The sequence below is a fragment of the Motacilla alba genome, chromosome 23 (genome assembly GCF_015832195.1).
Source record: "Motacilla alba alba isolate MOTALB_02 chromosome 23, Motacilla_alba_V1.0_pri, whole genome shotgun sequence".
NCBI lineage: Eukaryota > Metazoa > Chordata > Aves > Passeriformes > Motacillidae > Motacilla > Motacilla alba.
The window spans coordinates 1,221,193-1,235,377 of NC_052038.1; the positions used below are offsets into that span (position 1 = coordinate 1,221,193).

The 14,185-nt window shown below is 57.7% G+C and overlaps 1 protein-coding gene across 1 annotated transcript; it reads right to left on the reverse strand.

Moving 5' to 3' along the window:
• Positions 1-758: 758 nt before the first annotated feature.
• On the reverse strand, positions 759-14,051 carry SNRNP40 (small nuclear ribonucleoprotein U5 subunit 40). Its single transcript, XM_038161046.1, is given in 11 exon segments — positions 759-1,169; positions 3,698-3,801; positions 5,818-5,879; positions 6,271-6,353; positions 7,376-7,496; positions 9,533-9,655; positions 10,877-11,042; positions 11,879-11,972; positions 12,986-13,115; positions 13,829-13,973; positions 13,975-14,051. Coding segments are annotated over 11 exon segments (1,155 nt in total). The 3' UTR covers positions 759-1,119.
• Positions 14,052-14,185: the final 134 nt, after the last annotated feature.

Here is a 14,185-nt window from a genome sequence, read left to right on the forward strand (position 1 = left end):
TTATCTACGGGTGAGGACCTGGATTAAAAACTGGAGAACAGAAAAGTAACCAGAGTGTCTTAGGCTGGAAATGGGGAGTGCATTCCATTCTATCTGATGGGGCAGTTCTCTGCTGCTCACGGGGCAGTTTTCTTTCTCTCTGCCACAGCCAATCCTCCCTGCAGGAGATCTCTGCTGCTCATGGCCACTGAGTGTCCCTGCAGGGCTGATCCAATTCCATCATCCCATGGGGAGATGCTGCGCCCAGGGCAGGAGCCAAGCATTCCTCCCTGGATCCAATCGGAGCCTGGCAGCAGCACAGCAGCCTTTGCCCCCTGCATTCCCAGAGGAGCAGCTTTCTGCTGCCCTGCATTGCCAGAGCAAGAGCAGGCCCATCTCCAGCAGCCCTGGAGCTGCAGAGGAAAACTCCAGCCTTGTGCAGGATCCCTGCTCCAGCAGAAGCACAGCTGGCACTGCAGGAGGGCTGAGCCACCATGGAATGGCACTGCTGCCACCAGCCTGAGCCACAGCGTGCCAGGGCCTGCTCTGACTCTGGCAGGGCTTTGTTTGTACTGTTGCATTTGTATTTTTAATTTCCCTAGTACAGAACTGTTATTGCTATTCCCATATCTTTGCCTGAGAGCCCCTTAATTTCAAAATGATAATAATTTGTAGGGAGGGGGTTTGCATTTTCCATTTCAGGGGAGGCTCCTGCCTTCCTCAGCAGACACCTGGCTGTTCAAACCACGACACACAGCAATAAACCCCAGCCACTGAGCTGTGTAAAAAAAGCCATTTATTGCAGTTTCAACTGTATCAAAAAAACTCCAAAGGGAACAGGACAGGGATATACAGGCCACGTGTGGAACTGAACCAAAAGTTCTGAATTTCAAGGGATCTGGAGAAGGGTTTCATTGTCAGTGGCACAGCCAAAACAAAATTCCTTTGAATTCCAAGTTTTCCTGCCCCCCAATGAAAGGGGAGGTGGAAAAAGCTGCCCAGTGAGATGTGGAGAGGGGACAGCCTGCACCAGGGGCTGTCACACCGAGCTGCTGTCCCCTGCTCCACTGGGAGGGGAACCCACCCAGCTCCTGCGAAGCCAGCATCCTGAGGCACAGACCCCAGCAGCTCCTGTGGCCATCACTGGATCTCCCCCATGTAGAGCCTTTTGTCACTGGATGCAGAGAGAACTGAGGGGCGAGGAAAGAAAGAAAGAAAGAAAGAAATTAAAACAATGTAAAAATTAAAACAGAAAAACTGAAATAGAATACAAAAATTAAAATAGAATACAAAAATTAAAATACAAAAACTGAAACAATACAAAAATGACCCCCATGGTAGAGACCTCCCTGAGGACACAGCCCGAACTCCTCATTTTTCTGGAAGCCAGATTACAGCTGCTTCCCAAGCCAGCCATGAACAGTGCTGTGCCACCAAGCCCAGCCTGTGCTGGTGGCTGCCACCCCCTGTCCCCGAGCTGCTGGGCATGGCTGAGCTGGGAGTGCAAGGAGAGGTGGATGAACACCTCTGCAAGGCTGCCCAGGTGGGTTTCCATGGAGGAACACCTCTGCAAGGCTGCCCAGGTGGGTTTCCATGGAGGAACACCTCTGCAAGGCTGCCCAGGTGGGCTTCCATGGAGGAACACCTCTGCAAGGCTCCCCAGGTGGGCTTCCATGGAGGAACACCTCTGCAAGGCTGCCCAGGTGGGTTTCCATGGAGGAACACCTCTGCAAGGCTGCCCAGGTGGGTTTCCAGCCCGGGAAGAGCTGAGCTCCAGCCCCGGCTCTGCCAGCGCTGGGTGCCACTAGAGGGCACATCTGGCCAGGAAAGTGTCCCCAGGACAGCATTCCCTGGGAACAGGGAAAACCCAATGGCTCCCAGCTCCCGCCAGCCCTGAGCCACAGCCCCGGGATCCCTGAGCTTGGGGAACACCCCCGAGACCATCACACCCAGCTGCCAGCCTGGCAGCAGCCCAGGGTCACCCCTGCCCAGCAGTGCCACATCCCCAGGTGCCCTGAACCTCCAGGGAAGGGGACTCCCACCACCAGGGCTGGCCAGCTGGACACGGGTCAGAAGGGCCAGACTCTGATGTCTTCATGGAATTACAAAAGCATCAGGGCTGGAAAAGCCCTCTGAGATCATCGAGTCCAACCTTAACCCAGCCCTGCCAAGGCCAGCACTGCCCGGGTCCCCAAGTGCCACATCCACAGGGCTTCTAAATCCCTCCAGGGATGGGCACTCCATCACTGTCCCGGGCAGCTGTGCCAGGGCTGGGCAGCCCTTTCCATGAGAATTCATTCCAAAAATGCACCCTGAGCCTGCCCTGGCCCAGCCTGAGGCCGTTCCCTCTGCTCCTGTCCCTGTTCCCTGGAGCACAGCCCGACCCCCCCGGCTGTCCCCTCCTGGCAGGAGCTGTGCAGAGCCACAAGGTCCCCCCTGAGCCTCCTTTGCTCCAGGCTGAGCCCCTTCCCAGCTCCCTCAGCCCCTCCTGGGGCCCCAGCCCCTTTCCCTCTTCATGGAATTCACAAGAATGACCCCGAAGACACCAGCAATGGTTTAATCCCTGTCCAGGAGAGCTCTGGGGGTTTCTGCACCAATTCCCAGCCCAGTGTTTGTCCCCCTGCACAGCCTGGCTGCCATGCAGGGGAGAATCCTGCAGTGATTTATGGATTAACATCCCCAGGAGTTCCCAGCCAGCAGCTGCACGACTCAGTGGGTTTTTAGTAAGAGTTTTTTAATCGTTATTTGAAGCCCAGTGATTGATGACCCAAGAGGAGCTGAGCACGGGATCCCACACCCAGAGAGGAGCTGGCTCACCCAGCCCAGCAGAGCTGTGGCTACCCAGAGCTCCCTGCCCTGCCTTTGGGGTTGACTGCTGGTAGTTTTTGGGTGCTGATCAGGCCAAGGTGAGCGTTTCCATGGAAGCACAGCACCCTGCAGTCCTGCCCAGCCCATGCTGGACCAGGAGATGGGAATGGAACCTGGTCCCAGATTTAAATAGCTCTGAAAAGCCACCACAAGCTTTGCATCACCCAGCTCTGAGTGTGGTGCCACCTCCAGAACAGGGCCCAAACCCACTGCACCCAGAGCTTCCTTTGGGTGGCATTTTGAGAGGGAATTGTTCCCTGGCAGGGTGGGCAGGGGCTGGGCTGGAATTGCCAGAGCAGCTGGGGCTGCCCCTGCATCCCTGGCAGTGCTCAAGGCCAGGCTGGACACTGGGGCTGGGAGCACCTGGGACAGGGGGAGCTGTCCCTGCCATGGCAGGGGTGGCACTGGGTGGGATTTAAGGTCCCTTCCAATCCAAACCATTCTGGGATTGTGGTTTTTTGATTCTCTGATTTGCTTCCTACAGCTTTTGGGAGAGTTAGAACCCCCCAGGTGATCCATGTCCTCATGGTATCACCACACATGGTTATACCCCTGACACCCCAGTTATTCCAAACCCATTCCTCATGGCCCCTGGGAAGGCTGGACAAGCCCTGGGCAGTGGCAGCCACCTCCAGCCCACAGCAAGAGCCACCCTGCTGCCCTCTGCGTGTCCCCAGCCCAGTCCCAGAATCCCCGTGCTCAGCCCAGGGTGCTCCCACCCAGCTGGAGATGGGCAACCAAGGCTCTGCCACCCCTAAATCTGCTAAGTGGCAATTTTGAGGTCACTTCCAGAGGATCAGCAGCTCAGTGAGCCCTGGAACTGCTGTCCTGGGAGAGGGGGAGCACTTACTGATGGGTTCCTCAGGGTGGAAGGCCAGCTCATTGACAGAGCCAGCATGGCCAGGCAGCTTGTACAGGATCCTCCTGGAGGTGGTGTCCCACACGTACACAAACCTGCAACAGAGTCCTGGTCAGGGCAGGCACGGGCCGAGCAAAACACCTGTGCCCCAGGTGGTTCTGCAGCTAGCTGGAATGGGCTTTGTGAGGATAAACAGGAACTTCCCAGGGGAAAAATGCTGCTGACAGGCCCAGGAGAGCAGAGGCTGAGCAGGGAAGAGTGGCAAAAACCTCACTGGCAAGCGCACCTCACCCCTGAGGGCAGAGAGATGGATTTGAAAGCTGTGAGGCCAAAGAAATCCTTGACAGTGCAGGGACAGGGAGCAAATCAGCACTGGGAATGGGGTGGAGGGGTCACGCCCATCCAGACACCCCCAAACACTCTGTGCACATCCAGGCATCCCCTTGGGCTGGCAGTGAGGAGCCCAGAGCCCCCCAGCCCCTGTTGCACTGCAACCCCTCCAGCCAGCAGCTCTGAGGATGGGATTTCTTCCTCCTGTGCCACATGAGCCACTTGCCAGCATTTATTAGGGAGTGATGGGATCATGCTGAGCCCTTTGATCACCCCCTGCCAGGCCTCACCCACTACTGGCTCCTGCCTGAGCCTCCACCTGAGTTGAGAACCCCCCAGGATCCTCCCCTGGGGGCACCAGGCGCAGCTCAGCTTTCACACTTCTCTTAAAAACTGTCTCAGAGTCAGGGAAACTGAGCCCAAAATCCCTGTGTCTGCTGTGGGAAGCTCTGCTGGGACCTGCTCCAGGAGCTGTCAGAGCCCTGAGCTCCAGCAGCACCTGCAGAATGAACCGAGTGACCCCAACTGCAGGCACACCTGCCCAGAGCAGGGCTCAGCCTGGAGCTGCTCTCCCAGGGCCGGGATTCCTGCTCTCCCAAGGCAGGGATTCCTGCTCTCCCAGGGCAGGAGCTGCTCTCCCAGGGCAGGGATTCCTGCTCTCCCAAGGCAGGAGCTGCTCTCCCAAGGCAGGGATTCCTGCTCTCCCAGGGCAGGGATTCCTGCTTTCCCAGGCAGGAGCTGCTCCCCCAAGGCAGGGATTCCTGCTCTCCCAAGGCAGGAGCTGCTCCCAAGGCAGGAATCCCTGCTCTCCTCCCCAGGGCAGGAATCCCTGCTCTCCTCCCCAGGGCAGGAATCCCTGCTCTCCTCCCCAGGGCAGGAATCCCTGCTCTCCCAGGCAGGAGCTGCTCTCCCCTCAGGGTAGGAATCCCTGCTCTCCCAGGCAGGAGCTGCTCTCCCCTCAGGGTAGGAATCCCTGCTCTCCCCAGGTAGGAATTCTCCCTCCCCACTCAGAGCCCAGCAGGGCCGGGGGCAGTCACAGCCCCAGCTCATGCTGGGACAGCTGCCCCACTAAATCTGGACAGGGAGAGCTCAAGTTCTGCCTCTCCGCTCTCAGAAGCTCATTAATCTGGTTATTACTGCTGCTCCATGCCCTGGCCCCCGGCCTGCAGGAATGCCTGTCTCCCTGGCACTGGATTTGGGCCTGGATTCGCTCCAGGGGACATCGGTGTCCTTCACAGGGACCTTCAGACCCTGTTCTGCTTCCTCCCTCTGCCCTTTCCACTCCTCAGCTCACGTTACAGAATCTTTCATTTACAAGTCTGAGATGTGCCAATTGATTTTTTTCTCCTTAATTAAAGGACTAGACATTAATGATCCCTGGAATTTTACCATGCAGGGATTTAACTGGGATTTGTGCTTCTCATCCTCCAACCCCACACACAGACCCTGCTCTCAAAGACCCCCCCAAGCTTCTGCCAGGACACCCAGGGGTCCAAGCCAGTGGCAAAGATGTCCCTGTCACCTGCTGGGGGATCCTGTGGTGGGACAGGGCAGAGCCTCAGCCAGCTTTTGACAATAATAACCAGATTTTACAACAGTCAGATGATCCTCCACAGACACCAAAGCAGCAGAAACACATCCCTGTGGAAACCAGGAAAACTCCCTGAGGGCTGTTTGGGATTTCCCACCTCTACACACAACCCCGAGCCTGGAGATGCTGATCCAGGAACGCTGCGAATCCATCAGGGGTGCCGGGGACAGAGGAATGCAGTGGAACTCACCTGTCAGCAGAGCCCCCTGCAATTTTGCTGCCATCTGGGGACCAGGAGCACCTCAGAAGGTTCTAAAACAAAAGAACATGCACAGACTGATTTAGTTTCCCCCTTTTGCTTGAACTCAAATCACCACGAGACTTTAACCAGCACCACTTTAATGATCTCCCTTGGAAGAAGAGATGGTAATTACAGATTTTATTTTATTGCTGGAAACAGCCAGTGCCTTGTTATTTTACACAAAGTAGATGGTAAGTGTGGAAAATACTTAATTTACAACTAATTACAAATGAACTGAGCAAAGAAATCTTGTTACTGAGGCTTTAATTGGAACCCACTTTGTGGATTCATCTTTCTTTGAGTTCTTATTAAAGCCTTTCTGGCCCAAGCTTGAATCGAAAAAAACAATTTAGAGAAAAGTTAATAGCAGAGGGAATTGAACAAGGAGTGGGGCACGCTCACCTTTTCAAAATTATGGACATTTCCCTGGAAAATCTTCACACATCTCTCCTTGGGGGCGAAGGGCCTGACGTCCCAGATCCGAACTGCAACAGAACAGAGCCAGCAGCTGAGGGGGACGGGGACAGGGACACACAGCCCTGGCCCAGGACAGGCTCCCTGACCCCTCATTCCTCAGAGGCCACGGGCAGCCAGCAGCTTTCCCTGCAGGAGGCTTTGCTCTGGCAGAAACAGCAGCAGCCTGGAATTACAAAAACTTCCCAACCTGCCACCCCAAAATGGAGCCCCAGCTCCTTACAGGAGGCTTTTCCTCAGGCTGACACAGCCCACGGGCACGGCCCTGATGGCCTCAGCCTCACCGAGGGACAAGGGGACAGACAGGGTGGCGCCTGGGCTGTCACTCCTGCTGAGGAGACAAATCTGTGCCATGGCTCTTGTCCCCAAGGCCCTGCAGGATGACCTGTGCCATGGCTCTTGTCCCCAATGTCCTACAGCAGCTGGGCTGTCACTCCTGCTGAGGGGACAAACCTGTGCCGTGGCTCTTGTCCCCAATGTCTTGCAGGAGCTGGGCTGTCAATCCTGCTGAGACAAATCTGTGCCATGGCTCTTGTCCCCAGGCCCTGCAGGATGACCTGTGCCATGGTTTTCATCCCCAGTGTCCTGCAGGACAATCTGTGCCATGGCTCTTGTCCCCAGTGCAGGAGTTGGGCTGTCACTACTGCCAAGGGGACAAACCTGAGCCATGGCTCTTGTCCCCAGGCCTTGCAGCATAACATGTGCCATGGCTCTCGTCCCCAATGTCCTGCAGGATAACCTGTGCCATGGTTCCCTGCAGGATCACATGTGCCATGGCTCTTGTCCCCAAGTCCTGCAGGACAACATGTGCCACAGCTCTTGTCCCCAAGTCCTGCAGGATAACTTGTGCCACAGCTCTTGTCCCCAGTTCCCTCCCAGCTGGGACGAACTCCCCTGAGCCAGCTGCTCTCCCCTCAAGGACCCACATTCACGGTGCAGCTCTGGAGCCAGGCTCCCTGCAGCCCACCCCAGCCCAGTGCTGCTGTCCCAGGAGGACGAGCCAGAGGTGTCCCTGGAGGCTCAGCAGGGGTACCTGTGTTGTCCATGGCGTTGGAGAGCAGGTAGGAGCCCTCGGAGCTGAGGCTCAGGCCCGTCACCGAGTCGGCGTGGCCCCGCATGGTGTAGGTGAGCTTGTTCTGCCGCAGGTCCCACACCTGGCACACAAACACAGCCAGCAGCGCTGGAGCTGCAGCTCCCACAGCCCCCACACAGGCTCTGATCAAGCAGCTGCGGGTGCCAGCTGCTGGAGATTGATGGGAGTTGTGGGAAAATGGGATTTGTGCCTTAGATTTGTAACTGGATGTGTTCAAACCACGAGGAGTTACACGGCAGCAGCCCCACACACACAGGAGCCAGGGAATGGCTCCCAGTGCCAGAGGGCAGGGCTGGATGGGATCTTGGCAATGAGGAATTGTTCCCTGGCAGGGTGGGCAGGGGCTGGGCTGGAATTGCCAGAGCAGCTGGGGCTGCCCCTGGATCCCTGGCAGTGCCCAAGGCCAGGCTGGACACTGGGGCTGGGAGCTCCTGGGACAGGGGGAGGTGTCCCTGCCAGGGCAGGGGTGCAGTGAGATGCTGTTTCAGGTCCCTTCCCATCCAAACCACTCCATGATCCTATGAAAACACGAGGCTGGAAGTTCATGGACTTCTAGAAAGACAGAATTTGCCTTTTAGAAGATTGCTAAGTGCAAACATTCAATCTCCAAGGAGTTCAATGTCAGCAGCCCCAGGCTGCAGAATTCCTCTTGAACTGACCCCAAAATCCCACAAATCCCCTGGCACAGAGCAGGAGCCCCCCAGTTCCCACAGAACACAGAGGGCTGTTCTTCCCAAACAGGGGCAGTTGGAGCAGCTCTGGTGGCAGTGCCACACAGCACTGGCTGTGACAGGCTGCAGACAGCTCTGGTGGCAGTGCCACAGTGAGCACTGGCTGTGACAGGTTGGGGACAGCTCTGGTGGCAGTGCCACACTGAGCACTGGCTGTGACAGGCTGCAGACAGCTCTGGTGGCAGTGCCACACAGCACTGGCTGTGACAGGTTGGGGACAGCTCTGGTGGCAGTGCCACACTGAGCACTGGCTGTGACAGGTTGGGGACAGCTCTGGGGCAGTGCCACACTGAGCACTGGCTGTGACAGGCTGCGGATAGCTCTGGTGGCACTGCCACACTGAGCACTGGCTGTGACAGGCTGCGGATAGCTCTGGTGGCAGTGCCACAGTGAGCACTGGCTGTGACAGGTTGAGGATAGCTCTGGTGGCAGCGCCACACTGAGCACTGGCTGTGACAGGCTGCGGACAGCTCTGGTGGCAGTGCCACACTGAGTACTGGCTGTGACAGGTTGGGGACAGCTCTGGTGGCAGTGCCACACTGAGCACTGGCTGTGACAGGTTGGGGACAGCTCTGGTGGCAGTGCCACACTGAGCACTGGCTGTGACAGGTTGGGGACAGCTCTGGTGGCAGTGCCACAGTGAGCACTGGCTGTGACAGGTTGGGGATAGCTCTGGTGGCAGCGCCACACTGAGCACTGGCTGTGACAGGTTGGGGACAGCTCTGGGGCAGTGCCACACTGAGCACTGGCTGTGACAGGCTGGGGACAGCTCTGGTGGCAGCGCCACACTGAGTACTGGCTGTGACAGGCTGCGGACAGCTCTGATGGCAGTGCCACACTGAGCACTGGCTGTGACAGGCTGCAGACAGCTCTGGTGGCAGTGCCACAGTGAGCACTGGCTGTGACAGGCTGGGGACAGGCTGGAGCAGGGCTGAGGCCATGGGGACAGCCCGAGCCCTGCAGCCCCGGGGCGATCAGCTGAATGGAACGCTGAGCTCACGGTAAATGAGAACTTTCCACGCCATCGGGTGCCAGGGGAGCTGCAAACCAGGCCAGAGGGCACAGAGGGGACGTGTCACCACGTCCTCCTCAGCTTACCTCACACATGGCTCTGTCCCAGGCTGCCAGCACAGCCAGCACTCCACGCTGGCTCTGGCAGGTGACAGCAGTGCTGGGACACCTGAATGCCACGCTGTCACTGCCAGGCTGTCACAGCTCCCTGCCACTTGACTGGCCCTGTGCCACCAGCAGGGAGGGACACAGCAGGCCCAGAGGGGTTGGGGATGTAAAATTCAGCACGTGGCACCCATGGCTGTCCTTGACCAACACAAGGTGTGACAGGAGGAAAAGGGACACAGGGTCCTACCTTGATGTCATTGTCGATGCCTCCAGAGATGATCTGGTCACTGGTGTCATTGAAGGTGACAGCCAGGACCTGGTAGGTGTTCTGGAATGTCTGGACAGCAGCTTTTTTCCTGATATCCCACAGCTGGAAAGAAATGTGGCACTTGTAAGAGGTGGGCACAGATATTTAACAACCAAACCCCAGGGTGCTGCAGAGATATTGCAGAGACTCAGCCTGCTCTCCTGAAATCCCTTTGTAGGAATCAGGAGATCATTATAAACATCAGATCTGGAGATCTTTATAAAAACCATTGAATCTGCTGTGTTTGGAGCACAGGAATGAAGGGGGGGGAAGAAGAGTCAGCACAGATTTCAGGAGAGGGAAAAAGGAGCCAGTACAGGAGATTACAGGAGAAAGAAGAAGAGGCCGGCCCAGATTTCAGGAATGGCTTTCTCAAGCTTTGCTAATCCAGAAAGTAACTCTGATTTCTGATTTTCTGTCCAAAAGAATTCCTTGGACACCTGCAGGGATGGGCACTCCAAGCCTCCCTGGGCAGCCCCTGCCAAGGCCTGAGCTCCCTTTCCATGGGGAAATTCCTGCTGTGCCCACCCTGAGCCTGCCCTGGCTCAGCCTGAGGCCGTTCCCTCTGCTCCTGTCCCTGTTCCCTGGAGCACAGCCCGACCCCCCCGGCTGTCCCCTCCTGGCAGGAGCTGTGCAGAACCAGAGCAGCAGAAAAATCCCAGCTGAGCAGCTCAACCTTCCCCACCCCCCTGAGAGGTGCAGAAAAAAAGAGAGCAGTGAAATTTGCAGCCACATTTTTTACTCTGAACTCAGAGCAATAACGCAATGAGTAACAAAAAGCTGAATTCAGCCCAGTTAAATGGGAAGATCCTAAAACTTTTCCACCTTTTCCCCAGGTTTTGCCCAGGGCACACACTTGCGGCATTCGCATTTTTTGGAAAAATCCCTTCGTCCAGGGTTTTTCTCCTGGGAAGCTGAGAAGCCTCAGAGGAAAGGAAAACAATTCTGATCTCATTTGCTTCTCCTGTGCTGTGCTCGTGTGGAATGTGTTTGGGGATTGTTCACCCACAGGTGATTGTTCCATTGGGTTCTGCTGGGAGTTGTTTTCACTCTTTGGCCACTCAGGGCCAAGCTGTGTCAGACTCTGGAGAGAGTCACGAGTTTCATTATTATCTTTTCAGCCTTCTGTCTGTGTCCTGTCTGTATTCTTTAGTATAGTACAGTGTAGTATTCTTTAATATAATATAATGTAATAAAATAATGAATGAGCCTTCCGAGAACGTGGAGTCAGGTTCATTGTTCCTGCCATCCTTGGGGCACCCCGCAAGTACAGCCCTCACTGACCTTGACAGTGCCATCGTCGCTGCCGGTGCAGACGAGCTGGGGTCCCCTCCGGGCAGGGTAGCAGGAGTTGACAAAGGACGTGTGGCCCTTGAGCCTCTTGACCCTCTCCCCGGTCTCGCTGTCCCACACAGCCACGGTTTTGTCCGTGGATGCTGAGAAGAGCATGCTGCAGGCAACAACCACGGTGAGGGCTCAGCTCCCTCCCCATCTTCCTTTCAGGAATAACCAGGGGGAGAAGAACCCCCTCTGGTTTTGGAGGAGCCTGAAACACTGACTGACACTGGAACAGCTGCACAAACTCCCCTCAATCCCTGCTGGAAATTGGTTTTCTGCCTCCTCAAGCAGCACCTGGGATGAGCACAGCTCAGCAAAGCTCAGCAGCAATGGTGGAGCAGCCTTTCAAATTAACCAGTCCCTCACTTGCTCTCTCTCCCGCTCCCCTGTGACCCAACACAAACATCCCTCTGTGCCCCAAAACTGCATCAATGGCCCTGGGGGGTCACAGGTGCCCCCAGATCTTTGCCCACACCACAAGGACTTGGTGTCCATGGACTCAGCAGGGGCAACAATCCCAGAATCGCTGATGTGGGAAAACAGCTCCAAGATCATGGAGTCCCAGCTGCGCCCATTGCCCACCTTGTCCCCAGCCCAGAGCTCAGAGTGCCACATCCAGGAATTCCTGGGACACCTGCAGGGATGGGCACTCCAAGCCTCCCTGGGCAGCCCCTGCCAAGGCCTGAGCTCCCTTTCCATGGGGAAATTCCTGCTGTGCCCACCCTGAGCCTGCCCTGGCCCAGCCTGAGGCCGTTCCCTCTGCTCCTGTCCCTGTTCCCTGGAGCACAGCCCGACCCCCCCGGCTGTCCCCTCCTGGCAGGAGCTGTGCAGAGCCACAAGGTCCCCCCTGAGCCTCCTTTGCTCCAGGCTGAGCCCCTTCCCAGCTCCCTCAGCCCCTCCTGGGACCCCAGCCCCATTCCCTGAGCTGCACAGAGCCCCTGCCCTCACCTGCCATCCGTGTTGTAGTGCAGCTCCATGACAGCCCCGCTGTGTCCCTTCAGGGTGGCAAAGTTGTCACAGTCCCCGTAGACGTTCCAGAGCACTGGGGACACCGAGGGACAGGTGAGCACAGGAGAGGCCCAGGAGCAGCCTGTGCTGTGCAGGGAGCTGATCTCTGGGGCTTCAGCAACGTGCAGGATGGACCATCCCCACTGCTGGGTCCCAGCTGGGACAATTCACAGCAGTGACAGAGCACGGCGTGAGCCCCAGGGCAGAGGAGCTTCAGGGATCTTGCTTAAGGTGAATTTATTAAGAAAAATTATAATCTTTGGTTCAGCAAGTCTAAGCATCAAAAACTGCATTGCTGCAGACCCCTGGAAGCCGTGTGACAGGGACACAGGGCGGTCACAGCCTGCACCAGCTGTGGGAAACGGAAACACAAACACTGCCACAGACACAGGAAGGTCTGATCTGCAGCTTTGGAAGGAGCTTGGATTGGTGTGAAAATAAAGTATGCAGACATTAGGCAGAAAAATCATAAACTTCTGCTTCTATAGTTATAAATAAGAACATGCCTTAAGTAAGGGAGAAACTGCTCTGACAGGATGGTGAGGGGTTTTGAGGGAGGTGTAACTGCACACAGTGAGCTGGAGCTGAGATGCTGAACAGAAGTGAGTGTGTGTACATGTAACAACAGCCTGGGGGCTAAAGGTGTCTGCACTGCAGGAAAGCAAAGGAGACAGGTTAGAACAGCAAAACATTCTCTGTGCTGACTGTGCACAAGGTCAGAAAGTTCTATACTGTCCTGCAGCCAAGAATTGGTGACTATTTGAGCTACGGCCACTGCTTGCTGTCTCAAACTCTCACAGCCCCTGGGGCTGATGTTCATTTAAACAATAAATGAGCTGTAACCCGATTTAATCCTGTCCCTTCAATTAATGCAACAACGGTAACACCAGCAAGGTACATTTCCAGCCCCATCAGGATGGCACCGGCCAGAGGAGCTGGGAAAAGCTTCCTGGGGAAACAATTCACACCCAGGGGAGGGCTGAGCTCAAACCCCTCAGCAGCAGGGCCTGAGCCCAGGGGACAGCAGGGGACAGCAGTGCCACTCACAGATGAGCCTGTCGAAGCCAGCTGAGGCCAGGGTGTTGCCATTGGGGTGGAACTTGCAGCAGTAAACCTCCCCCTCGTGTCCAGACAGCAGCATGATGGGGGCCTGCAGCGAGGAGCAGCGTGGGGGGCCCTGCGGGGCACAGGGGACACCGTGAGGGACAAGGGACAAGGCCAGGGGATGGCCAGCCTGCCACCCCTGCCAAGCATGTTCACCTTCCCACAGCACGTCCCACCGGAATTCCAGAACCCCAGCATTGCTGAGGTTGGAAAAGAGCTCCAAGATCATCAAGTCCCAGCTGTGCCCAATGCCCACCTTGTCCCCAGCCCAGAGCTCTGAGTGCCACATCCAGGAATTCCTGGGACACCTGCAGGGATGGGCACTCCAAGCCTCCCTGGGCAGCCCCTGCCAAGGCCTGAGCTCCCTTTCCATGGGGAAATTCCTGCTGTGCCCACCCTGAGCCTGCCCTGGCCCAGCCTGAGGCCGTTCCCTCTGCTCCTGTCCCTGTTCCCTGGAGCACAGCCCGACCCCCCCGGCTGTCCCCTCCTGGCAGGAGCTGTGCAGAGCCACAAGGTCCCCCCTGAGCCTCCTTTGCTCCAGGCTGAGCCCCTTCCCAGCTCCCTCAGCCCCTCCTGGGACCCCAGCCCGTTCCCAGCCCCGTTCCGCGGTGCCGCTCCAGCCCCTGCCGAACCGGAACCGCACGCAGCACCAGAGGGGCCTCAGCAGTGCCCAGCCCCAACACGCTCGTGGCCTTTCCCTCCTACCGGAGCCGCCCCCGGGCCTCTCCCCGCACCTCTCCATCCCACCCGGGCCTCCTCCCCCCTCCCCTCACGTTCCCCCGTTACCGCCTGCAGCAGAGCTCCGGCCGCAGGCTGCCCGCCCGCGCCGCCCGTGCCCGGCGCCCCCGGCAGGTCATGGCGGGGCCGCTTGGCGGGCACGGGGACGAGCGGGAGGTCGGGGCCGGGCGCGGGGGCGGCGCCGGGCGCGGCGGGGCCCGGGGGGGGCGGCGGGCGCGGGGCCGGGGCCAGGCCCGGGGCCCGGGACCTTCCGCTTCTGCTGCTCGATCATGGCGGGCGCCGGGCCCCGCCCCCCGCGCCCCATTGGCTGCCGGCGCCGCGCCCGCCGCGCCGATTGGCGGAGCGCCCTGGATGTCCCGCCCCCCTACACGGTGCCGGCGCGCCGCGGAGAGAGCGGGGAGCGCG